General features: G+C 39.6%; 1 protein-coding gene across 2 annotated transcripts; it reads left to right on the forward strand.

The window, feature by feature from the left end:
* Positions 1-5,230: 5,230 nt before the first annotated feature.
* Positions 5,231-27,730, forward strand: LOC134220975 (uncharacterized). 2 transcript variants are annotated; one of them, XM_062700143.1, is made up of 5 exons: positions 5,231-5,456; positions 14,622-14,751; positions 14,826-14,978; positions 22,306-22,457; positions 27,326-27,730. In XM_062700143.1, the coding sequence occupies exons 1-5, from the start codon at positions 5,425-5,427 to the stop codon at positions 27,558-27,560; spliced, it is 702 nt and encodes a 233-aa protein (XP_062556127.1). In that variant the 5' UTR covers positions 5,231-5,424; the 3' UTR covers positions 27,561-27,730. The 2 variants fall into 2 exon arrangements, with proteins under 2 accessions (XP_062556127.1, XP_062556128.1); XM_062700144.1 differs by lacking the exon at positions 5,231-5,456 and having other exon boundaries at positions 14,568-14,751.
* Positions 27,731-27,887: the final 157 nt, after the last annotated feature.

Consider the following 27,887-nt stretch of genomic DNA (forward strand, 5'->3'; position numbering starts at 1 on the left):
TATGGAAATAAGAAAAGAAGTCGACATCAATGTATTCCGCAATGAAATAGACAAATTCTACATATATGGTGTAAGAAAAGCCTATTAGAATTGAATGTAAAGAAATGCAACTTAGTATCATTTAACAGAAAAAGAACAATACCAAACATTTCAATCGCATTAGGGAATCAAAATGTGGAAAAATGTGAAAGAGTAAGGGACTTAGGAGTAGTCTTAGATTCTAAACTTTTTTTCGTAGACCACTACAACACAATCATTCACAGGGCTAATAACATGCTGTGGTTCATAAAGCGTTTCTGCTATATCTTTCATGACCCATATACAATTGAAACATTTTATGTAGCTTATGATAGATCAATAATGGAATACAGTCCCTTCCCGATTTTGGCAACACGACCGGATTTTAATGTTGCCAAAATGGGGATGTTGCCAAAAACGAAAAAAAAATTTCATACAAAATTTCATTTTTTTTTTGTTTGCATGATTGATGCTAAATACTTAGAATACTTAGAGTGTGTTTAAGTGATGCACGTGGATCATAATTGTCATGTTTGCGATATTATTCACAACTCGGAGATTGTAGCTCAAACAAAATTGAAACAAACTCAAGAATGATAATCAAACGATAATGTAACTAATTAGCCAATTTTGTAATACAAATTTATTAATAAATAATATTTGAAATTAACAATAGCGTCGGCCATGTCCTTACAAACAAAATATGGAGTGATAAAAAACATTTCTATAGTAGTCCATTGATGGCTGACTTCCAACTGACATCTAATATAGATTTTAGTCCACCGAAAATGCTTGTTTTTATCATAATTCACTATATAAATCAAATAGCGATCCGACGGATACAAGATGACTATATGTGCTAAAAATTTCGGATTCTCTTATAATGGATTTTGATGAAGGCAAACTTTCTTGTGGTCGCTGTGATTAAGAGTAAAGTTCTGTGCACAATTTTCGCTTTTGCTGAAAAAACGAACGCAAGGTATAAGACGTTCCATTGTTTTAGACAATGGTAATCTGCATTCTGCACATTGGTCAAGCCTGTCCAATGTAGTGTGAGTATGGGTTCACTACAATCGACTCACTAAAACCAAATCACTTTGCACTAGTCGGTCTCCTAGCACTCAACCCAGGAATATTTCAGGCGGCAATGATTGATACATGAGCACTATGTGCAGTGTGCACCTCGCACTACGAGTGATAGTGTGACTAAGTGGAAGCTGGAAGACCATTTGCGGCATGCCACCTCTGACACTCGATAGCAGTCAACCTACTGGTGCTCGCTGCTGGTCATCGCACTCCAGTTCTCCATGCACTACTTTCATTATTCTAACTTCGAAAAGATGGAAGAATCTTACATCAGGCTAAAGAGGAAAGCAAAGCAGATCGGACTAGTTATTGACACGTTGAAGACGAAGTAGGCTCAAGAGAAGACAACGGCTATTCGACAAAACCAAGGTGGTTGAAGAATTCGTGTACTTGGGCTCGCTTGACCTCCGGTAACGATATCAGCAGACAAATTCGGAGACGCAACGTGGCAGGAGCGTACCAACGAGATCTGGACAATGCTTGTGGAGGACCAACGCGCACTTGGAGTAAAAATGGTTCTCTACAACGATCTGACAGGCACAAGAAGGCGAGGTGTGCAGCGATCAAGGTGGATCGATCAGGTGGAAGACGATTTACGGACCCTCCGTAGACTGCGTGACTGGTAACGTACAACAGTGGATGACTGTTATGTACCACAGAGGCCACTCCGGCCTTAGGCTGAATAAATAATAATAAAACCATATGTGGCGCATCACTCGCCTATCGAAACAGCTAGAATTGCACCAGCGATCTCATGGGAACTTCACAGAAAGTATCACAAACAGAACACTCGAAAGCAGGCATTGGAAGTGTGAGTGAGCATTGTGACCATTGATCTATTGTAATCTATGCTACATCCATAGCCAATGAGTGAACTGCCTGACTCAGATGGATGCCAACAACGAGTGAGCGATCGTTGCTGTGATAAACAATGAGCAACGCAAGATCTTAGGAAGCTCATAACTTGCCCCGCGGCAGAGCATCAAGTACCTAGGCTTAGATTAACCCGAATTTTTCTCATGCTCTGATTTAAGTCCATGCCTGCTCGAGAGCCTGACGGTTACATGTTACCAAACTCTTACCATTACTGTTGACAAACATGCTGGAATCAAAAGGCTCGTTATGCAATTGACACATCAGGAAAATGGAAAAGCCAACAGTGTTCTGATATTAATCGCTAGACAAATTTGCGTAAATTTTCAACAAAAAGACTCTTTGAAATAAAAATGTTGTTTATTTTCTATACGGGAATTCAGCAGAAAGACGGATAAAATGTTAAAATGACAGTTTCTCGGCTGATACCAGAAAAGAGGCGCGTAATGAGCAAAACGACTTGATGGCTAGACAGCGCATTTAGAAAATCGAATGTGCCAATCACTAGCAATTAAACCTACGGGGGTTGCTTGTTCCTGGTTCACTCATGCAGTACCGGTTGCATTGTGATGTATACAGCGGGCTTCGCTTAATAGGTGTTGTACTATGTACAACGGTGTGAGTCAGCTTATCGACGACAAAATAAGTGAGATGCCAAAAAATACGACATTCTACGGTGGGCTGGTTAGATTAGGGTAATGTGAATAGGGACATGGAAAACGTGAATAAAAAGAGCAGAAAAGTTTCAATAGACATTGTTTGCATTGAGCGGTAATACGAGTGGTGGTCTATTATTTCAGTGAAAGTGCCCACTATTCGTACAGAGCCCACAATACGCATATAAACCTTAATGCCATTCACTTTTAGTTTTGTTTATCCCATTACATATTAATAAAAAGGTTTTAGCTCTAAAAAGTAATAAAACAAAAATTTTGGAGGTTGTTGCCAAAATCGAGAAGAAAATGTTGCCAAAAACGGGTGTTGCCAAAATCGGGATGGGACTGTATTGCAGTATTGTATGGTCTCCTTTCTCATTTACGCACGAAGAGAGATTAGAATCTGCACAAAAGCAATTTTTACTATTTGCTCTTCGTAAATTAGGCTGGACATCATTTCAACTCCCATCATACAAAGCACGCTGCATGCTCATTGACATACAGACTTTGAAAGAGCGGCGTGAAATAGCAATGGTTTCCTTCGTAAATGATTTCGTTTCGCGTGTTGATTCATCTGAAATCTTATCAAAATTAAACTTTTATGTTCCTTCACGGCAACTTAGAAATCGTACCTTATTTATAACAAACTATCATCGAACAAACTATGCCAAATTTGGACCTTTGAATCAAATAATGGACATTTACAATCAACACTACGAAGCTATCGACTTTACAATGTCTCGGGAGAATCTTAAAACATTTTTTTATAGAATTCGAAATCGCATATAAGACAAAAAATATAACATTTTTTATCTGCCCTATTTAACCTTTAGTTAATTTTTTATTATGAATATATGATAAATATTTCACAATCTATGTATATTAGCATTAAGAAATGGAAATGTATATTTATATGTACTAGTCTACGACGGTTGACGAATTAAATAAATAAATTAATCTTACCAATAAATCATGTTGCTGCAGAGAACAATAATATCCCATTTTATCGTGCCATATTGCATAGCTCAAGCCTTGAAGCGATAGATGAACTTGACTTTGGAAAATTTTGATGTCATGTCCATCAAACTATTTCATTTTCGACGCAGAGCTAATTAAATGAAATGTAGTCATGTCACTACTGTTCTTATGTTGGTTTTCCATTATAACACCCGAATGAGTGTTACAATGCATTTAATGCAACTCATTTGAGTTTATAAATTGCCATTGAAGCACCCATTTGGTATCGAAAAGTAGGCCGTTTTTTCACTTAAACACGAACTGCAAACCAGGTATTATGATGAGGAGTTCAGGAGTTGCGGATCCCATTTCACATATATTTGTAACAACTTTAAAGTTCTCTAATTCATTGACGTATATTTCTTGTACGATTTTTTTGTCGATACAAAATAAACGTTCTGTCCCAGTAAACCAGAAAAAAACGGATGCAGTGATATCGTTTTAGAGCACTCCGCCTAAAAGCAGGATTAACAGAACGATGACGCTGGAATGCTCTTCGGGGCTCAGATGAAGATGACTATGATGATAGATGGAATGCGAGTTGATTTGTTTGTCCGACTTTGACTGACATTTGGTTTCGGACACAGAGCAGTGGAACCGTGGTATACCTATGTACGTAGATAGATGCATGCATCTAGTTCATCGAAGTCGGGCCATTTTGGCTGCCTGTCGTGGTTGTCCGTTGTTACTGAATCGTTTGTGTGTATGTGACTTGACAAGAAGATCATCCCACCATTTCCCTATTTTTCACTGAAACGAAAAGGACAGATACGAACAACAAGAGTTATGGAAAGCATTGGCGTTCCACGTGGCGTTTAAAAGGGGTGTGTTTCGAATATATAATAAGGTCTTTCCACTTATATTAACGATCACTTCCACGCTATTCTTTTAATAGATCTTTGCAAATAGAAGCTTTTTATGTAAAAAAAACTCTAAATTGACGGAAATGGTTCATGTACTACTTTTTCTAGCAACAGTTCATATTTCCATTTAAATGTGGCGTTTTACACTTTGTTTGTCATGTGACTCGTTTTAGTGTTTCAGTTCGAGAAATTGAGATTATGTCCATATATGTGACATGATAACATGGACTAAAAATAATACTGAGTTTCGACTCTAATTGAAATTTGATTTGTAATCAAATACAGTGATTGCCTCGACTCCCGTAGGACTTGGTTGTTCTTTTTGGTGTGGGGGTAGCTGGAGGACAATGAGAAAATGTGTGTTTATTCAAGCAGATGGATTGATCAAGTGAATAGCTATTAGCCAATTCTTCATCGATTGTGACTGGAAAGAGACGACTCCTTCTTTCCGTAATATTTTATACTTCATTACTAATAACGTCATTGAATATGAGCAAGAAAAATACAAACTAATAGTTTTTATACTCCCGTTGGCAACATCTATCTTTGCCAACTGGTGCTGTTGCTCTTAGCAGTAGGGCGAGTGATGGTGGTGATTTGTGCGTATTTTTTCTCTCTGTTCCGTGATGTGCACCAAAATAAGCATGCAGAAGTGCGGCCAGCATAATTGATGAGTGCCCAGTCTGTCCAGGCCGTGTGCGGATTTGACGGCAGACTGTGTGGGCTTCTGTGTGCTTCATAGTACAGAAAATTGTGATAGGAAAAAAACAGCCAAGTTGAAGCGAAATCCTGGTTTGCCTACACATGATTTGCTTTTGTGTTGTTGCTTCACTATTTTCTCAATTATTGTGTTGTTGTGCTTGGAAAACTGTATATTTCTTTCTCATATCATCGAATGTTTCTTATTGTTTATGCTTACTTGTAGTTGTATGTTTATTTACGGGTAATTGAATTTTATTATTATTATTATTATTATTATTAGTTGGTAGTTGATGTTGTAGTCGAGTATTTAAACTAATACTTTGTATACAAAGCCTTAGTTCCGATAAAAAGTATAGCCTATAATGGATTCCTCTATCCACTATCCAGTTGAGGTAGCTGTAGAAGATCATCAAATGGAATATTGAATCGATCTGGCCAAAGTTTCACGAAGTTTGTCAAAAAAGGATAGAGCGTTTATAAAGCCATACTGAGGGTGGTTGGGTTCGATTCCCAGTGCAGGTCTATGCAATTTTTGGTTTGAAAATTGTCTCGACTTCCCTGGGGATAAAAGTATCATCGTGTTAGCCTCATGATATACGAATTCAAAAATGGTAACTTGGCTTAGAAACCTTGCGGGTAATGACTATAGAAGTACTGAATGAATACTAATCATCGAGGCGGCAATGTCCCAGTGGGGACATAACTCACGATTGTATTGTCGTTAATATATTTCCCAACTGGATTATACAATAATGTTATACAATATGATTATAATAGTTGGTAACATCAATCCTGTTTTCAATCCAAAACCTAGTGCCGGTTGGGACTTAGAACGCTAGGTGCAGCTTCTCTTGAAGAGACTGGTGAGTTATTCGATTCGTGCGAGCCTCCAGATCAGAGGAACGACTAGTATGACGGCTAATGTGTGGAGTTTGGAGGAGAAACGAAAAAGCGCCAGTCTCGGAAGACCGAGACCCCGAGCAGCACACAAGGTTCTGTGACCCATATGCAACCGTTCTGTGACCCATAGGCAAATTCAGTCACATTTGAGTTGCTGCAACCAAATCGTGCTGGATTGTGCGGATAGGGACGGGAAGATACGGAGCAACTGTACCGTGCTAATAACGTACGAAAGTTCTATGCGAAGTGAAACCGTTCTCGTAAGGGCCACTTGCCTCAGCTTGATATGTGTAAGGGTATAAACGGGAACCTTCTTACGAACGAGCGTGAAATGACCCAGAAATGGCGACAGCACTATGACAGCACCTGAATGGCGATGTGGCAGACAATGATGGCTGTATGGTGCCGAAACTGGGAGCACATGTGCAGGACGTCAGTTTTCCGGATCCCCAGGAAATCCAGGAGGAGACTGGCCGGCTTGATATAACAAAGTCCCTTCGGTTGACCAGCTAACAGGAGAGCTATTTGAAAACGTTGGTGAGGCACTGGCTAAAGCGCTGCACTGGATGATAACATTGATCTGAGAGAAGGAGCTTCTGCCCCCGCATGAGTGAATGGAAGGTATTGTGTGACCCATCTATAAAAAGGGCGATAAGCTGGATTGCAGCAACTACCACATAATCATATGCTGTCAACTAGCACCAATTGGACCAGGTGTCCACCGTACGCCAGATGTTGCGGAAATGTCACGTATACAATGTGCCCGGTAACCCGGTGAAAATGGTTTTCGACGACGATCCGACGGGCACAAGAGGGCGAGGTGCGCAGCTGGAAAGGTGGATCAATCAGGTGGAAGATAACCTGCGGACCTTCCGTAGACTGCGTGGTTGGCAACGTGTAGCCACGGACTGAGCCATTTCGACCATAGTCTAAATAAATAAATAAATAAATAATAATGTGCCCTCACACAATCTGTTCATCAATTCCAAAGCCGCAATCGATCGAGACCAGCTATGGCATCTATTATACAAACATCGGATTTCCGCATAAACTGATACTGTAGGTAAAGGCGACGGTGGATCGGGTGATGTGCGTAGTTCGAGTTTCAGGGACATTCTCGAGGACATTCATTTAAAATGCACAGAGGGTTACGACAAGGTTATGATCCTCCGGGATTTCGACAATTCAGGCATGCCTGAACTAGAAAATTAATGCAGTTTGACGATATGTCCATGGTACCGACTATGGCTACCGGATTCCGGAGATATTCCGGGTTTTTCGGAGGTAGGTTCAAAACCGTAAATTTGTGGTGGATATTAGGAGAAGTTGTGGTTAAAAATTGAATAATATTAGTAACCACAAATGAAGTAGGGCTCTTGCTGATTGGAACCATATATTGAGATTTGGAATCGGACCAAAATCAAGTGATATATGGCCATTTCTTTATAATCGGTTCCGATCGATACTTATCAAAGGGGTCAGGCCACAAATTCATTTGAATCTCGCTTTATGATAGATCACCCACTATGATGTTATTCCAGAAGGCTTCTAATGTCTCAAGAATGAAAAACCAATTGAATAAACGGATCCTGGAGTCGCTGGGATGTCCCCGGGGAACCTGTGAATGGGGACATTTTAGTTTTAGCACCAAAACCAGTCATTCGAAGGCTCTTTTTCCATGGTTTTTGATCAGGAAGCGAAGTGTGAATATAAAATGGTTCATTGATGGCTCTGATCGCTTCCAGAATCTACGGATTGGCCCCGAGTAACCTGCGTAAGGGGACATTTTAGTTTTAGCACCAAAACCAGTCATTCGATGGTTCTTTTTTCATGGTTTTCGATCAAGAAGCGAAGTATGAATATAAAATGGTCCATTGACGGCTCTAACCACTTTCAGGATCTACAGATTGGCCCCGGGGATCCTGTGGAAGGGGACATTTTAGTTTTAGCACCAAAACCAGTCATTCGACGGCTCTGTTTTTCATGGTTTTCGATCAGGAAGCAAAGTATGAATATAAAATGGTCCATTGACGGCTCTGACCGCTTCTGGACCTGCGGATTAGCCCCGGGGAAACTGTGGGATAGGACATTTTAGTTTCAGCACTAAAACCAGTCATTCGACGGCTCTTTTTTCATGGTTTTCGATCAGGAAGCAAAGTATGAATATAAAATTGTCCAGTGTCGGCTCTGACCTCTTCTAGGACCTACGGATTGGCCCCGGGGAACCTGTGGAAGGGGACATTTTAGTTTTAGCATCAAATCCAGTCATTTGAAGGCTCTTCTTTCATGAATTTCGATCAGGAAGCGAAATGTGTATTAAAAATTACCATTGACCGCTCTGACCGCTTCCAGGACCTACTGATTGCCCCCGAGGAACCTGTGAATGAGGACATTTTAGTTTTAGCACTAAAACCAATCATTCGATTTTCAATCAGGAAGCGAAGTATGAATATAAAATAGTCCATTGACGGCTCTGACCGCTTCCAGGACCCACGGATTGCCCCTGGGGAATCTGTGGAAGGGGACATTTTATTTTAAGCATCATAACCAGTCATTCGACGGCTCTTTTCTAGTGGTTTCGATTAGGAATCGAGAAATGAATATAAAAGTGACCATTGAGGGCTCTGACCGCTTTCTGGACCTACAGATTGGCCCAAGGAACCTGTGGAAGAGGAAATTTTAGTTTTCGCACCAAAACTAGTCATACAACGGCTCTATTTTCATGGTTTTGGATCAGGAAGCGAAGTATGAAGTAGGCAGTAATAAAACTGAAAAAAAAAGATTCTGGTAATATTTTAAAAAATATCCTGGCATTTCATATTTATACCTCGTTTCCTGATCGAAAAACGTTTATTTTCACAAATAACCCCGGGGCAATCAGTAGTTCCTGAGAGTAGTCAGAGCCGTCAATGGTCCATTTTATATCCATACTTCGCTTCCTGATCGAAAACGACGAGCTCGGTGGTCTAGCGGCTACCGCTTCTGCCTCATAAGCAGGAGGTCATGGGTTCAATTCCAGGCTCGTCCCTTTCCTACTTTGTATTTCTATCTTAGTTCTTTCTGTGTTTCACGTTATACCAAAACGATTCCTACTGTTATAACCTTCTACACAATCCCAAAACCTCCCGTGGCATCTATGAGAGGTCGTAGAGTTCTCTGCATCTTTCTTAAGTAGGTGTCCAACAAACCATCCTTCCCCTTCCTCAGCATTCGCAAGGACGTGGCCAGGACAGATCTCGACTATTGGAAAGAACATTGCTTCCATCTAAGAGATGCTGATTAGTCCCAAATCAATATCTGTGGTAACGGATGAAAGTGATGCTACTATCATACAATAGTCTTGGCTTGTACCACCTACGAATTTGTGCGAACTGCTAAATGCAAATGCAAAAAATACTTCGCTTCCTGATCGAAAACCGTAAAAAAGAGCCGTCGAATGACTGGTTTTGATGTTAAAACTAAAATAATCCCTTCCACAGGTTCCCCGTGAGCTATCCGTAGGTCCAAAAAGCGGCCAGAGCCGTCAATGGCCCATTTCTTGTTCCCCCATTGTTGAAACCCATGAAAAAAGAGCCGTCCAATGATTGGTTTTGGTGCTAAAACTAAAATGTGCCCTTCCACAGTACCCCGAAGGCAATCCGTAAGTCTTGGAATGGTTCAATTTATACTAAACTTCGCTTTCTGATCAAAAATCACGAAAAAAAAGCAGTCGAGTTATTGGTTTTGGTGCTGCTACTTAAATGTTCCTTTCCACTGGTTTTCTGGAGGGAATCTGTAGGTCCTGAGAACGGGCAGAGTCATCAATGGACCATTTTATATTCATACTTTGCTTATATGAAAGAAGAGCTGTCGAATGATTGATTTTGGTGTAAAAACTAAAATGTCCCCTTCCACAGGTTCCTCGGGGGCAACCAGTAGATCCTGGAAGCGGTCAAAGCTGTCAATGATCCATTTTATTTTCGTACTTCGCTTCCTGATCGATAACCATGAATGAAGAGCTGTCAAATGGCTGGTTTTGGTGGTAAAATTAAAATATCCCCTTCCACAAGTTCCCGGGGGCCAATCCGTAGGTGCTGGAAGCGGTTAGAGCCGTCAATGGACCATTTTATATTCATACTTCGCTTCCTGATCGAAAACCATGAAAATAGAGCCGTCGAACGACTGGTTTTGGTGGTAAAACTAAAATGTCCCCTTCCACAAGTTCTCCGGGGCCAATCCGTAGATCCTGGAAGTGGTCAGAGCCGTCAATGGCCCATTTTATATTCATACTTCGCTTCTTGATCGCGAACCATGAAAAAAGAGCCGTCGAATGACTGGTTTTGGTGGTAAAACTAAAATGTCCCCTTCCACAAGTTCCCCGGGGCCAATCCGTAGGTGCTGGAAGCGGTCAGAGCCGTCAATGGACCATTTTATATTCATACTTCGCTTCCTGGTCGAACCATGAAAAAAAAGCCGTCGAACGACTGATTTTGATGCTAAAACTTAAATTTCCCCATTCACAGGTTCCCCGGGGACATCCCAGCGACTCCAGGATCCATTTATTCAATTGGTTTTTCATTCTTCACACACTAGAAGCCTTCTGGAATAAAATCATAGTGGACGATCTATCAAAAAGCGAGATTCAAATGAATTTGTGGCATGACTCCTTTGATAAGTATCGATCGGAACCGATTATAAAGAAATGGCCATATCTCATTTGATTCTGGTCCGATTCCAAATCTCAATATATTGTTCCAATCAGCAAGAGCCCTACTTCATTTGTGGTTACTAATATGGTTCAATTTTTAACCACAACTTCTCCTAATATCCACCACAATTTTGGTTTTGAACCTACCTCCGAAAAACCCGGAATATCTCCGGAATCCGGTGGCCATAGTCGGTACCATGGACATATCGTCAAACTGCATTAATTTTCTAGTTCAGGCATGCCTGAATTGTCAAAATCGGATGATAACTAAAATAGTTACAACACATCTAATTTTACTCATTTGCCTATCCTAATTATTTTGTCCATCCCCTGTATATGTAGAGTAGGGTGGCTCAAAAAACACTTTTTCAAATTTTTTGATGGGCCGCCCTCTTATTCGGTTCTATTTGATGCCCTGATGCTCTGGACAAAATTTCAGCCAAATCGGTCAACGTTTGGGCGGTGCTAAACTCGTTGGAAGTTTATATGGAAAAATGTATGCAGAAACATCCAAAAACAGTGATTTGCATTTGGACGGCACTATTTACGATCAAAAACCATGATACTCATTCAAATCTTGTAGAATTAAATACAGAATGTTATGCTGAAAACCGCGAGAAGATTAGAGTTTATTAGGCAAAGATATTAGTATTTTACTGGAGTGTTGTAGGGGTGAATTTATTTCTTTTCAAAGGTAAAAGAAACGAAATTTGCTCAAACCCCACTTCAGAGAAATGCTAATAACTTAGCCGGGTAAACTCTAATCTTCTCGCGGTTTTCTGCATAACATTCTGTATTTAATTCTACAAGATCTTAATGAGTATCATGGTTCTTGATCGTAAATAGTGCCGTCCAAATGCAAATCACTGTTTTTGGATGTTTCTGCAAACATTTTTCCATATAAACTTCCAACGAGTTTAGCACCGCCCAAACGTTGACCGATTTGGCTGAAATTTTGTCCAGAGCATCAGGGCATCAAATAGAACCGAATAAGAGAGCGGCCCATCTAAAAAATTGAAAAAAGTTTTTCCCATACTAATTTGAGCCACCCTATTGTAGAGCTTCATTTTCATATGGTGAACTCGTGTCATAAGTAAGACGCTTCACTAAAAATATTGAAAAATAATCTTACACGGTACACAAAACGGCACTGAGGAGTTACGCTCATCAAATGGGATGGATGGATAATAAGTCTATATTTCAACCTAAAATACGCTCCTATTGGGTTTTGGGGTGTTTTGCAACGAAATAATTATTCGGTGAATAAGCAAAACGATGCGGTTTTGTCCGAAAAGTTCAAGAGCGATGTTCTTCCTGCAGAATCGCTAGTAAATTAACTTGTGTATAAGACATCGATAATTGAGATTTGAATACGTTTTTTCCAACACTGGATGTTCATCATGTTTTCTATTAATTAATTTAACAACAGACAAATTTTGACTGCTGATCGTACCATTATATCAATCTGTGGTAAATAAAAGTGCATTTTCTTTCAACATCATCACCATCAATTGCCATTTCTCAATATTTAAGCAGGCTAAAATTTTCCCGTAAAAATCAGCGGCAAGCATTAAGCGTCCCAAGCCTCCGAGCACGGAGATGGACAGTTTGCAAAGATTGAGCTCACTATGGTTCAACAAGCGTGCAACGAGCACTGAACAGTCAGGTGGCCAGACTAGCAGCAGCGGTCGTAGCATCAGCAGCTAGCTATGAAGCGGAGAATTTAATATAGGTAAACTGATAAAAATGATAATAAATTTACTTTCTAATCTTTATTAATGGTGGGAGTTTTTCGTTTCGGTGTTATACGGAGCTGTTGAACATGCTCACACGTTCAGTGGTAGATCGCATGTTTGCTGTATTTGTTGTCCTTCGCACCCGGTATGGTGTGCTGCTGTCCGGTTCGGTTTCCAGTGGCTGTCCGAAGTACTTCGTGCAATACGGACTGAAAGCAATGAAACTATTACTATTTTATCAGCTTCGCAACAGCAGAACTTTACTATTCCATTGGAAGACACATTCATAAAGGGAATTAACGAAGGGATGTGATTAAATTTTACGTGCCAAAAACAGCGGTCACGTCGATACACAAATCGTCTGTGTCACCTCCGGTATACGTGTATTGATATTGTTGAAAAATTCATGAGTATTCCTAAGCTTATGTTAACTTATTACATTTTGGGATCCATCCATCACTGATGTGATGGGGAGAGAACTGTATGTTTGGTTTAGTGTATGGAATAAATAATGATTATTTTAATAATTTTGAGTGCTCTCCACTGTTGGTTGTAATTATATATATGTTCCTATCTAGAACCAAGAGAATAATTATGCTCAGCCAAAATATTTTTTAATTGAAAACAATTTGCTGACTTCAAAAATAAAATTAATGTTACATTTTGAAGTATTTAACTATTTCATTAACATTCAAAAATAATTAATCCTATGCCTGTACCCCCTGTACCTATTTCAATATTAACGCATTTGCCCAAAAGTACACGCGGCGGAAACGATGCACCGCGCTGTTTGCTATCCGTATACCGTAATCCAGGGGAACATTGATCATTTTTTCAATTGTTTTGTAAATATTTCTCCCGTAAGTGAAATTATAGCTTTTTTCATATTTTTAAAACGAGTACTGCTACATGTAGAACGTATAAGGTTGTTGTTCTTGATCATTTGATAATTTTAAACTCTAAAAATGTTTTTTGTTGAGTTATATGATTTTTCAATTTGGGGTAACTTTGATCAATCAATCAATGTTTCTTCAAAATGTGGAAATTTTCGGTTTTCCGACCTTCCCATACACTATTTTGAAACTTTTTTCGCCTAACCTACATAATTTTAGATCTAGTTTTGTTACCGACATCTTAATGACGGTAAATATGAGGGAAACCACAAAAGGCGTTTTGCATTGGGGGGGCGTTTTGGGGCCAGACCCACACATATTCGGTGAAGACCACGGCGATGAAAACAGATTACGATCGGAAACAAGGCACGTTTGTGGAAATGTGAGATTCTTAACTCCATCCGTAGCACCGCATAGCAAACGAGGAGCTATTAGTCGGATTTCTGTTAAATCACACTAAACACTTTTTGACTGTCCTGTGACCTGTGATATTTTGAGAACCAAAGTGTTGTGTTGTTCCCGAAATGATGATGCATTGGAATAACAATTCGACACGAATTCGGCAATGCTGATTTAATTCAGATTAAAGTTTATTTAAAAACACAAGCCGTCATAATACTCTTTATCAAAATTGCTTTCCCATATTTTGAGCAGCTTATCGTTCGAGATTTAGATAGGCACATTGTTTTGGTAATTTAAAATCTATAAATGCAAGTTTATGATGTGGATACTGTTTCAGACCAATTTAGTGACCGTGTTAGCCAATATCGATAGCAATGCAAATCTTTGGGGTTCTTCTGTTAGTGATGGCAAGCGTCGTAGCGCAGGCCGGACCAGTTGGGACGAAGCTTGATGATAATGAAGTGTAAGTTTTTCAATGTTCATTATGTGCGATGAGCCGTGGTTTCCTGACGCCGGGGAAATTGAAACTAATGGATTAGGGAAGTTCAACGATGCGGGAAGAAAGTAGACGATTTTATGGCCATGTGTGAAAACGTGGGGACTGGATTGAGTGCAAGGACATAGACACAAATTTTTCAAGTCATCTGCTGTGATATGATATGTTGGAGTGACAATTTATGGAGTTATATTAATCCTATCTATTATGTTGCGCCAAGCTAAATTCGATGGCCTAATTTTAAATCTCAAATGTTTTTACCAAGTAAGTGTTAAACAGTTAAGTTTTTCAGCGATCGGTCAGCTCCCATGTCTGCTAACATGAACAACTATGTGGACATTATAATGATACAAATTGGACCGTGGTTGAACCAGAACTTCCTTCCCATAAATCTACCGGATTTCGTCGAAGGATTCGAACACGTAAGTGGTTTCATGCTTTTTGCTATAAACATTTTATTTATTCAATTTTGCTTTATTCTCCATAATCTACTCAGAGACCAATTCTTATCACCTATCATGGAGAAATTGAACTAACGAATGGAGTTTTTCATTCCATCCAAAGTGTGATTCGTAGTGGAACTGCGATGATGCATTATGATAGAAAAGTTCTGCGGGTTGTTCTTGGAGCTAACATCAGACAGCTTGGGGTAAGTATCCAACACTTATCCGTTAGTTCATACAACTGATAGCAATTATACTATTACTGAAAAATGTCTCTAATAGCGTAATTGATTCATTTAATAATCAGTTTTCTCAATAAAATACAAACATTCTTCTTTGCAAGTAAAGTTATATGTTTTGTGAGGTGAAAAACAATTTCACAGTAAAAATTGTATGGGGCTTAATGACACATTCAAAACCCACAGCAGAAAAAAATTACATAGTAGGGGAAGAGTTTCGGTTGTGGGTACCTTTTTGTCTTTGGTCTATAACTTTGTCCCTAGTTAATCTTATGCCAACATTTGTATACAAATGGAAAGCTACAAACTTTTTTTTACCGGAGGTTTCAGCAATTTGTATCCGCAAGTAGGCCCCACCAAAGCGACCGTGTGCCGCTCAAAGCGCACAAGCTCAAGTCCTGGTGTTAGGTTGGACGCTAAACAGCCCTGACACGATGGCCCTCCGACGAGACAGGAGGTTTGCTTAGGCCCAAAAAGCCGCCTGGAAAATCAATATATACGAACAATATAAGAGATAATGCGATTCGATATAATCGGCAAAGACCTAGGCGACGAATAATGGAACACGATTGAAAGCTTGGAACATGGAACTGCAAGTCGCTAGGTTTCGCAGGTTGCGACAGGATGATCTACGATGAATTACATCCCCGCAACTTCGACGTCGTGGCGCTGCAGGAGATTTGCTGGACAGGAAAGAAAGTGTGGAAAAGCGGGCATCGAGCGGCTACCTTCTACCAAAGCTGTGGCACCACCAACGAGCTGGGAACCGGCTTTATAGTGCTGGGTAAGATGCACCAACGCGTGATTGGGTGGCAGCCAATCAACCCAAGAATGTGCAAGCTGAGGATTAAAGGCCGTTTCTTCAACTACAGCATCATCAACGTGCACTGCCCACACGAAGGGAGACCCGACGACGAGAAAGAAGCGTTCTACGCACAGCTGTAGCAGACATACGATGGATGCCCACTGCGGGACGTCAAAATCGTCATCGGTGACATGAACGCTCAGGTAGGAAGGGAGGAAATGTATAGACCGGTCATCGGACCGGATAGTCTGCATACCGTATCGAACGACAACGGCCAACGATGCATAAACTTTGCAGCCTCCCGCGGCATGGTAGTCCGAAGCACTTTCTTCCCCCGCAAGAATATCCACAAGGCCACATGGAAATCACCTAATCAAGTAACGGAAAACCAAATCGACCACGTTCTAATCGACGGTAAATTCTTCTCCGACATCACGAACGTACGCACTTACCGCAGTGCGAATATTGAATCCGACCACTACCTCGTTGCAGTATGCCTGCGCTTAAAACTCTCGACGGTGTACAACACGCGTCGAAGTCGGACGCCGCGGCTACAAGACGGTAGACTAGCCCAAGAATACGCGCAGCAGCTGGAAGTGGCACTCCCAACGGAAGAGCAGCTAGGCGCAGCGTCTCTTGAAGATGGCTGGAGAGATATTCAATCCGCCATTGGAAGCACCGCAAACCGCTGCACTTGGCACGGTGCCCCCGGATCAGAGAAACGACTGGTATGACGGCGAATGTAAGCAGTTAGTAGAAGAGAAGTATGCAGCATGGGCGAGATTGCTGCAACACCGCACGATGGCGAACGAGGCACGATATAAACATACGAGGAATAGACAAAACTCGATTTTCCGGAGGAAAAAGCGCCAGCAGGAAGATCGAGACCGTGAAGAGACGGAGCAACTGTACCGCGCTAATAACACACGAAAATTCTATGTGAAGTTGAACCGTTCACGTAAGGGCCACGTGCCACAGCCTGATATGTGTAAGGACATAAACGGGAACCTTCTTACGAACGAGCGTGAGGTGATCCAAAGGTGGCGGCAGCACTACGAAGAGCACCTGAATGGCGATGTGGCAGACGAAGATGGCGGTATGGTGATGGGCCTGGGGGAACGCACGCAGGACATAATTCTACCGGCTCCGGATCTCCGGCTGAGAACAACAAAGCCCCCGGGGTTGACCAACTACCAGGAGAGCTATTTAAACACGGTGGTGAGGCACTGGCTAGAGCGCTGCACTGGGTCATTACCAAGATTTGGGAGGAGGAAGTTTTGCCGCAGGAGTGGATGAAAGATGTCGTGTGTCCCATCTACAAAAAGGGCGATAAGCTGGATTGTAGTAACTACCGCGCAATCACATTGCTAAACGCCGCCTACAAGGTACTCTCCCAAATTTTACGCCTTCGACTAGCACCAATTGCAAGGGAGTTCGTGGGGCAGTACCAGGCGGGTTTTATGGGCGAACGCTCCACCACGGACCAGGTGTTCGCCATTCCCCAAGTACTACAGAAATGCCGCAAATACAACGTGCCCACACATCATCTATTCATCGACTTCAAAGCCGCATATGATACAATCAATCGGGGCCAGATATGGCAACTAATGCACGAACACGGATTTCCGGATAAACTGACACGGTTGATCAAAGTGACGATGGATCGGATGATGTGCGTAGTTCGAGTTTCAGAGGCATTCTCGAGTCACTTCGAAACCCGCAGAGGGTTACGGCAAGGTGATGGTCTTTCGTGACAGCTATTCAACATTGCATTGGAAGGGGTAATACGAAGAGCAGGGATTAACACGAGTGGTACAATTTTCAATAAGTCCGTCCAGCTATTTGGCTTCGCCGACTACATAGATATTATGGCACGTAAGAAAATGGAGGAAGTCACATCAGACTGAAGAGGGAAGCCAAGCGGATCGGACTAGTCATCAACACGTCGAAGACGAAGTACATGATCGGAAGAGGTTCAAGAGAAGACAATGTGAGCCACCCACCGCGAGTTTGCATCGGTGGTGACGAAATCGAGGTGGTAGAAGAATTTGTGTACTTGGGCTCACTGGTGACTGCCGAAAATGATACCAGCAGAGAAATTCGGAGACGCATAGTGGATGGAAATCGTACATACTTTGGACTCCGCAAGATCGAATAGAGTTTGCCGCCGTACCAAACTGACAATCTACAAAACGCTCATTAGACCGGTAGTCCTCTACGGACACGAGACCTGGACGATGCTCGTGAAGGACCAACGCGCACTTGGAGTTTTCGAAAGGAAAGTGCTGCGTACCATCTATGGGGGGTGCAGATGGCAGACGGTACGTGGAAGAGGCGAATGAACCATTTGTTGCATCAGCTGTTGGAAGAACCATCCATCGTTCACACCGCAAAAATTGGACGACTGCGGTGGGCCGGGCACGTAGCCAGAATGTCGAACAGTAATCAAGTTAAAATGATTCTTAACAACGATCCGACGGGAGCGAGAAGGCGAGGTGCACAGCGAGCAAGGGGGATCGATCAAGTGGAGGACGATTTGCGAACCCTCCGCAGACTTCGTGGTTGGCGACGTGCAGCCATGGACCGAGCTGTATTGAGAAGACTTTTATGCACTGCACAGGCCACTTCCAAGTAACATTTTAAGTTTCATAACGCTCTAGAAGGTCCTAATTCACTCTACAAGAGTGTTATAAAACCAGTATAAAACCAAAATGCTACTAGGGCTCCGGCCGTAGTTTGAAAATAAATAAATAAAATCTAGCTCATCTTATGACAAGTATCAAACATATTTTATTTACATTACGTTAGATTCAAGTATTTCTTGATCTTTTTTATCAACTTATAAACGTAATATACCTTCGTGAATAATAACTTTGATTCGGTTTTTGACAGCCCCTTTTCTGAATCTATTTATTAATTTTAGCACAATATATATGGATGGATTGGTCGTTGTTAATCGATTCTTCATGAACCCATGGTGAGAATACTATATATAATAGCCCTGTGTGTCTGTCCGGTGACCAGACGCAGCACGCGGGGAAATTCTCACAAAAAATAAAATATTTGACACTTCAATTCTTTTTTACTATCAGATGCAGAAAACATAACCAGTGATAACCTTAGATAACCAGACACAACATTTGATGAAAAAATCACAGACAACAGACGTTGAATTTTTTTTGAATTCATGAGTTAATGGACCTTGAAAAAAAAAAACACTTGCCACGGGCGCTACAGCAGTAACTGCGTCCACAAATAAACTAGTCGTATATATTAGGCAATGCCTCAGTTTATAGAACATTATGTATCAACTTCTCAAGCACTTCTCAAAGCTTCAAACACAGGATGGAAACACCACGATAGCAGAACACTTGGTTGAATTACCGGATTTGTGAATGGGAACTGCGGAAGCTGTTTGTCATGCCTGTGGAAAAGTTTTTTCCAGTAACGATTGATTAAACAACAAAAAAAGGCTTTGCAAGTGAAGCGGAGCAGTTTATGAGGAATGATGGTGGCATATTGTGCATCCCAGGTCCCTTAGTGGTATCAAGTGGTATCAATTAATATTCAACAAATATTTGATGTTGGACGAAATGTAACCATTCACCTCATCATCATACTTCCACCCCAGATTCGGGAGGTTGAAATCGCCCAAGGATATAGCTATAAATGTTTTATGGTCATTGCCGGTGGTTGAGTGGTAAGCATGTCCGCCTCGCACGCCAGTGGGCTTGGTTCTTACCCCACCAGCGGGCCTGGGTTCGATCCCAGTCGGTGCCGTTGGAATTTTCTAAGACGGAAAATGTCTGCTCTCGCTTTCCTTCGTAACGAAAGTAGTAAGGCCTCAGGCACCGGAACTCGGCACGATATATAGCATTCAGGTGTGGGAGTCGTCTTCTTGGCGTCGGTGGTTGTCACTCGTAAAAAGACTGGCCGAAATAGGAAAATAAACGCAAATAAAAAAACTTTTTACTCCGTACAACCAACAACATCGCAGTATCCCAGCGCAATGTATTTTTGTGTATAATGCTGGCATCAATTTGCTGCCCGAACTGGTTCGTTTTTATTGTGACGTAATTTCTCCGGTAATTTAGTAGACTTTTTCTATTTAACTCGCTTCTTGCTCAGCAAATAAATTATTCAAGAAGCTTAATAAATAACTTTTCCGTACAAGGAGCTGTGCCGGGGCCCAATGTTTGCTACTTTGGAGATAGCGATCCTTTGACTTTATTTTTCCACACATGTTCACAGTCAAATCTTGTAACTTATTCAAAGCTGAGCAAAAAGCCTAGCAGCGATTTATCCGAACGAGGGAAACAAAGTCATGAAAACTTTTTCTCCTCGGCTTTTGCTCTCGTTGGCTGGTTTCGCTGCCGGTGCACAAGGGCAGAGACAAGCTCCCAACATAAATATACTCCAGATGCCTTTCCGTTACCATGCTTAAGAATATCCATTACTTTTGTGAGTAAATACATTAGTGAAAACCGTTGCCTGAGATTTAAACATGTGTTTAACGTGGAAATGCCGTTAAACTTCTGAGCAAAATATACTGAGAGAATTAGGTATAACACAACAGTTGGCATTTTGCACCATTCATCACTTGTTTGGGATTAACGCAGTACACATTTCAAGACGTATATGTTTTGCAATTGAATGCGTTGATAATTGGTATGATGCTCTCGTAAAGCCCGGTTGTCAATCCCTTAACAGATTGTTGACGCAATCGATGGTGTTTGTTTTGTGTTCTATTTCGCGATAGTGGAGAAATGATTAAATGTTAAACCTCTATCATTGAACACTCACATATAATGTGCTCCGGCTTTAATTTTTGGTTCCTTAAACAATGTATTCTATTATATGAACACCGGTGCCAGCGAAAGTGGTACATGTCAAGTTGAGTAAATTTTACAGGAGACGCATTTTCCCAAAAACTTCCAATAATAAAATCGAATTTTCTATTTTCTGCAACTCAACTGCACCAACAAGTTTTGACCGATGTGTCCAATAATAGTAGTGAGAAATATGTGAAGTTTATTGACAAATTTCAAGTTCATTTGAACAAAAAATCATAATATGTACTATTAAATTTAGAAACAAAATGCAACAGAAACAGAAAATCCTTGCCAGTAAAGGTGACACATATGCATTTATGAAATCATTCTAATCAGCAATAAACCATCTTGAAATTCAAAATAAGGTTCAAATCTGTTGCAGAAACCCAAATGTTGGTGATTTTTCTTTTAAATAAGTTGATTTTAATGAGTTGTACTGTTCATGTACCATTTTTCTGGCAACGAAATGACCGTTGCGATATATACCAGAAATTAAAATGTGCATTTCTCCAGATTTAGTTGACAAAAATCAAAAATCAAAAAGATCTTTGCAAATAGAAGCCGTTGGTGTGAAAAAACTCAAAACTGACAAATATGGTATATATCTGAGCGGCGACCTCGATAACAGAATTTGGTATGAACTTGGTGTGTATAAGAAGTAAAACACCCAATACTATAAATACTAAAAATTAATATGCACAATACTTTAGGCATAAATGCTTAGAAATTTCAATACTAAACGAATAAAAATTTGTTATGCATTTGGTAAGACAACTATATCGGGTATCGTGTAATAACAGAGTATGTTATGCCAAAAGTATTTCGCATATCAATGTTTAGTATTTTTTCTTTGGTATTTTACCTCGTATGTTCAAGTTCATAACGGAGTAATGTATCAATGCCAGAACTAACTCGGGAACTTGGGTATTAATAATATTCATCATACAAACAATTTTGTCCTAATTTGTGTCGCTTTTATTATAACTCCACGTGCTCACGGCTGAAGAAATTACAAAAATGAGAAACTGAGCAATTTGCACACCAAATTTTTGGTATTGATTGTTATTGATGAAGGTACGTGTTATGCATTCGCTTTGACGAAGCCGCGTTGCTGCCATCTAGTGGAGACAGACGTGTGCGTGAAATCACTGCATTTGAGCATGGTGAAGTAAATATAGGAAATATATTTTAAAATGCTTCTAAAATTTTATTAGCTGTGATATATTAAAATCTTGAATTTTGAAAAATTACATGTTAGCCTATTCATCTACACGTGTCAAAATAATTGTTAATCTAGAAGTAAAAAAACTAAAACAAAAAATCATACTATTTTTTGGCTAAAATGTGTTTTAACGTTTTGAAAAGCATTTTAAAATCCTTGCCATGCCGAAATAAAAAAGCATCACCCGGCCCGCACTTTGTTTTTTCGCTTTCGTTAGGGCCAATTCAAAGAGCAATAACTCTGGCTTTGAAAATTAAATGTGAAGTGTACTTGCTTGTACATATACTTTGGGGATAGTGGCGTTCAAAAAAGCTTTTTTGAAATTAAGTTTGGAAATTAGTTTGTATGGTTCGAAAAAAAAAAATCAAATGCCAAATTGACAGTTTTCCCAGTTTAGAATTCATCCAACCTAACATTTTAATTTTATTTCCACAGTTTACTTATGACTACTCTGCCCACATTATGGATCTGGGTCCAACTGGATGGGTTGATGTTGACATTGCAACCATGACGTTCCAATTCGAGTTTGCTATCGATTTGTCGAATTTCTTCATTTACTTGGACGATTTCCGGCTGACTAATATCGGGTAAGTTATTGTACAGAAAGACAACGGTAAGATGATACACTCGAAATTGTTAATAAAACTTGACCTGGTACGCCTAGTAGTGAGAATTGAGATGTGGGGAATCGCATGAAGTGGAATTGAAGAATTGACTAGTGACAAGTGAGAAGTAAAGAGTGGGAAGCAAGAAGTGGTAAATGAAATATAAGAAGAGAGAGGTAAAGAGTGAGAAGGTGCCTCCCGCAATTGGGGCTTATTAAAAGAAATTTATCATGGGTTGTAGCCCTCCGAATCAGTTCATTATCGTAACAGCTACCGAAAAACGTCTCTCATGGTATTCTCCTTTGGATTCAAACCCTGATCTCCACTCTTAAAAAAGTTTGGAAACTTCTTCAGGATCGAACAGAGACTGGTAATGTTCTCCATATTCTTTAGATACTTAGTTTTTCAAAAATTGTCAAGAGTAACATTTGATAAGGACCTATTTTTTTCATTGATTTTGAAAAAATCGATGTAAATCTAAAATGACAAGATCTACAAAAAAGTGTTGTATGGCGGACTGTCGTGAAATTCCCTGAAGTTTTTGGAAAAATATCCAAAAAATAATAAACCGATTTCTACACTGAAAAAAATTAGTTTTAAAAATTAAAATCGATATTACAAAAAAACCTCATCTCAGAAATCTATGAAATTTTTTCTGCAGGTAGGTATTTCAATTATCTAACTTTTCTAGGAATAATGTTCCTGTGACATATTTAAGGAAAAAAAGTTTTTCTAACAAAAACTTTTTCCGTGTCCATATTGAGTAAAAATTTATCAGCGTGTTTTATGCCTACAGCGCCAAATATAAGTTCAGCAGCCTATCATCAACCAACGACACATTTTGGACGTATAAAAAATTGTTTAGGGAGCAATTTAGCATAATCTAACATATTTGTGGAACAACATTTGAAAAGGGTTTATATTTTCTTTGACTTTTTGTATCGAAGTAACTTAAAAACAATAGAGTTTACAAAAGAAAAACAAATGATTGCTTTGAAAACGGGCAAATGTTGCCGAAACGAAAATGAAGTGATATTTAATTGTAATACAGGTCGGACTCGATTATCTGGAGTATCGATTTTATTTTCACTCTGAATAATCGAATCACCACAAAAAAAAATCAAATAACAAAAAACTTATGTTTTATTTTATTTGCAGTGGTGTAGTCAGAATTTATTGGACAAAAACATTGATTAATCCACCTAGCGGTATCGGTGACTTTCTGGTGTAATATGGAAAAATAGTATTTTTGCCAAAACTTTTGAGTCTATAGTCCGATTCAGTCTTGATGCATTACAATTTGATGGTTGAGAATAGGTGCCAATAAAATAGCTAGACTATTTAAGTTTTTTGTACAGAAAATAGTATGTTTGCCTTTATTTCTTTTGAGTCCAATGTCCGATAAATGAAATTATCAATACAAAACAATATGCTTCAATAGGAAACAGGATTTCCCACTAAATGCAACCAGTTGGAAGCAAATTAGGATAAGGATAAGTACCGCAAAATGGGTTAGATTTTGTGCTCTCAAAAACACAGACATCACCTCAATTCGCCGATCATAGACGGTTGGTATGTAATACTATGGATCTCCGAGCCATCTAAAATAATGTTAAAAATGTCAAAAATTTAAAATTATCTGAATGTTGAAAATTTAAAGATAATTTGGTAGTTTTCTTCTGAAAGCTAGAAGGGGACGCCATGGTCACTACTTACAATTTGGTTTTGCTGAACTTGTTAACTAAATCTAAACTCTGCTTACCTAAATGAACATCCATGAATTACATAAGTGTGACAATCAATACACAATTTTAAAATGATTGATAAAAAAAGTTTGAAGCAGGGTTGGAGGATAGGGTTGGAAATGGTCGATTTTCACGTTACGAAATTAATGTGTAATTTCAATTCAAAACATGGCTTAGAAGCAAAATGGCACTTTTTTGCAACATCGCACGGAAAAGGCCCTTGCGAAGCTATTGGTGGCTTTCTGAAACGAATGGCAAAACGAGCAAGTCTTGCCAAAGATTATGGAAATACTATTAAGACTCCTCGGGAGTTGTACGAATGGGCAGTAACACAATCAGACAAAAATATCTCTATAAATTACATTTCTGTTATATCTCGAATGAGCAATACTCAACAATGGCAGAAGAGTTTGATGAACTATTCAAAAAAGTAAAAACTATAACTGGCACACAAAAGTTTCATTATTTTATACCAATCGCTCATAATAAAATCCTGGCTAAAAATGTTCCAACTCAGATGAAGACCCAAATGTCTTCAAATTGTTCGAGTAAATTTACAAATTAATGAGTTTTTTTTTGATGAACCAATTTTAATCTTTACATTCATTGATTTATTTTCTCGGTGAACGAAACGCTCTTTTATGTTTCAGATTTTACAGTTCAGACAAATTTGCAATAGTCCATCAAACATCACAATTTTGTAAATCTGGTAATTTGTGTGTAACATTGATATAAGAAATCTAGGAAAATATACGCCCTTTTCAAATGTTGGTCCACATTAATGTTATAGAAATTGCTTCCTAAACAAATTTTTAAACGTCCAAAATGTGTCGTTGGTTGATGATAGGCTGCTGAACCTATATTTGGCGCTGTATGCATAAAACACGCTGATAAATTTTCACTCAATATGGACATGAAAAAGTTTTTGTTAGAAAATTTTTTTTTCCTTAAATATGTCACAGGAACATTATTCCCAGAAAAGTTAGATAATTGAAATACCTATCCGCAGAAAAAAATTCATCGATTTCTGAGATGAGGTTTTTTTTTAATATCGATTTTAAATTTTAAAACTAATTTTTTTCAGTGTAGAAATCGGTTTTTTATTTTTTGGATATTTTTCCGGGAATTTCAGGGAATTTCACGACAGTCCGCCATACATCACTTTTTTGTAGGTCTTGTCATTTAAGAGTTACATCGATTTTTTAAAAATCAATGAAAAAAAATAGGCCCTCATCAAATGTTACTCTTGACAATTTTTGAAAAACTAAGTATGCAGAGTGGCTTAGAAATACCATATCTTTATGCCCACCAAGTTTCATTCGATTCTGAGATGGTGCTGCCAACCGCTGGTCGAGTTGGCGCGAAATTCGTCATATACAAAATCTGTATTATTTCAATACAATTATTGTATTAAAATAATACAGATTTGTATTATTTTAATACAATATTTACAGAATTGTATATGCCCAGATCTTATACAATAATTGTCAGATTTGTTTTTTGGGTGTAGAAATTACATGCGTTCCGGCCAGATCCGGCAGGTTCTCTACCGCAACCCCTAAGTAGATCTTCGTTTTCTCACGAGGCCATCTTCACAGACGTTGGAAGGAAGAATCAGCAAAAGTGATTTGATTTCACTGTACTTCGCTGAGCAGTTGAATTATTGTCGCAGTTCGATTGGAGCGTAAAGAATATGATTAGCTCCGAAAAACGATCAAAACCTATTTACTTCTGATTCAAGCGATAGCCCTCTGGTGGTTGACGGATTTGATACTCCATAGGAGGGCGTGGTGCGCCAGGTATGACAGCCAACTATTTGTAGCTTAAAAACTATCGCAAATAAACAGGATTGCTATTGGAACTATGGCGTGCTTTTTAAGTGCTTATTATCAAAGGAAAAAGAAAAGACCATTTCATTTGAAAAGCCCATGAAATCAGGAATTGGTCAAATAATAATAAAAAGCTTTTACTGAACTAAAAAAAATGGCTGCTGTTCAAAATGGCCTGGGGTCATATTAAACCCGGCGCACAGACAAAAATTTAGGAATTACCTACTTGATAACTATTTTGATAGTCTAGAGCTGATATCTATTCCTATAAGAAGAAAAACAACGCAAAACAGTTTGTTACTGATAATATAGTTTGCTCTTTGCACGGTGATTGCTTTAGTTTGAAACTCATTACCTCTCAAAATCCGTTAATCTCATGTGCAATTGAATAATCTTCACCATTCAGTCGAGGGAAAGAGAATCAATTTCCCTGCATGGGCAATTGACGTTTATCCGTGCGGAAACTTTGTTTCATTCGCACTGACTTTTCCCATGGTGGTGTGGCCGGCAGTGTTTGTCTGTGCCTACCCCACAAACGGCAGATATTCCTAGCGTAGACTTATTTTTGCTCCCGGAGCACCCTGGCTTCCACGTACAGTAGACGTGTTAAATACATTTTCGTGATACTGGTCCGACGACCTCCGAAAACGATAACAACGTTTTTACGACCCGGGTCCGTTTCATAAAAACACCCATCAGCAGCCAGTTGTCAGTGAAGTGAGTACATGGTGGTCCGGCATCGCATAGTTGGACGCCAACTTTTTATCCCAAAACGCTCAACATACACAGCCCCAGCCACAACATATGACTCCACGTGCAGCTATAGAAAATCGGGTATATACACATACATACTTATGCTCTGGGGGTTTGTGAACTACACCAAATGTTTAGTTGGCCACAGCAGGAAAACCTCTTGGGATGGCGGGACAGACGAAAAGAGTGTTATGATAAAAGTTTTCTTCGCTCGTTTGCCTGATAATTTTCACTTTCAACTCAATACTGAGTCTGTCGGTATGAACGATATCTGGTGTCATTTTATTAGAGCACGTCAAAGCGAGGTGCTGAAGGCAAGGATATGGTTCGTTTCTCATCATCCAGCGCACACAGCAACACTTATTTCCCGTCTGGGATTTCAGTTTCCTGTATGCTCAAGAAGGGTTGGAAGTTTATCTCGTCATTTCCCTGAGTAGATTTGATTTAGTTCCAAAGTGGAAATTTTCATCTTCTCTTAGATCTTTTTATTTCATTTTTGTTTCTCTCTATTTTCTTTCGGCAGCAACTTGAACATCCGATTCCGTGGCAACATTCTACTTGACTGGATGTCCAATATCTTCGTTGGAATCATCACAACTATTTTCAACAACACCATCACAAACATCGTTTCCAACGCGCTGCACGATTTCATTCAGGCTACCCTGGACGAGATGAATGCCCGCGTGCAAGCTCAAACACGTGCTTTGACTGAGCAAGAGCTGGCCCACCTCGTTTACGAACTGAAGAACATGCTTTGAGTGACATACCCAATATGCCAGGATGTCGGACTGAAATTGAACATCAAGCTCGAACGGTTGGCCAAAGTTAATTAGTTTGGGCATGTAGTATGCACCGTTGATCTTTTCAATTTAAGCTAGTTCTGCGTGCTGAGGAGCTTGCAATTCTACTTATAAACAGTTTAAATATATTTAATATGCAAACATTTTTCTTTTTATGCTTTAGAAAGAAAGCTTCATACATTCTGTATTATCCAACAGAAACAAGGGTGAAATCATCTTGGAAAATGTTCACATAATGCATTGGATGCTAAAATCTGGTTCAATGTTCAAATCAATTTCCGAAAT

This window comes from Armigeres subalbatus, chromosome 3 (genome assembly GCF_024139115.2).
Source record: "Armigeres subalbatus isolate Guangzhou_Male chromosome 3, GZ_Asu_2, whole genome shotgun sequence".
Lineage (NCBI taxonomy): Eukaryota > Metazoa > Arthropoda > Insecta > Diptera > Culicidae > Armigeres > Armigeres subalbatus.

Excerpts from the sequence above, each read along its gene's own strand:
- LOC134220975 (XM_062700143.1), top strand. The coding sequence starts at position 5,425 with ATGCTTACTTGTAGTTGTATGTTTATTTACGG. Across the intron at positions 14,752-14,825 it reads TCGTCGAAGGATTCGAACAC|AGACCAATTCTTATCACCTA; the intron begins GTAAGTGGTTTC and ends TAATCTACTCAG. Across the intron at positions 22,458-27,325 it reads TTCCGGCTGACTAATATCGG|CAACTTGAACATCCGATTCC; the intron begins GTAAGTTATTGT and ends TTCTTTCGGCAG.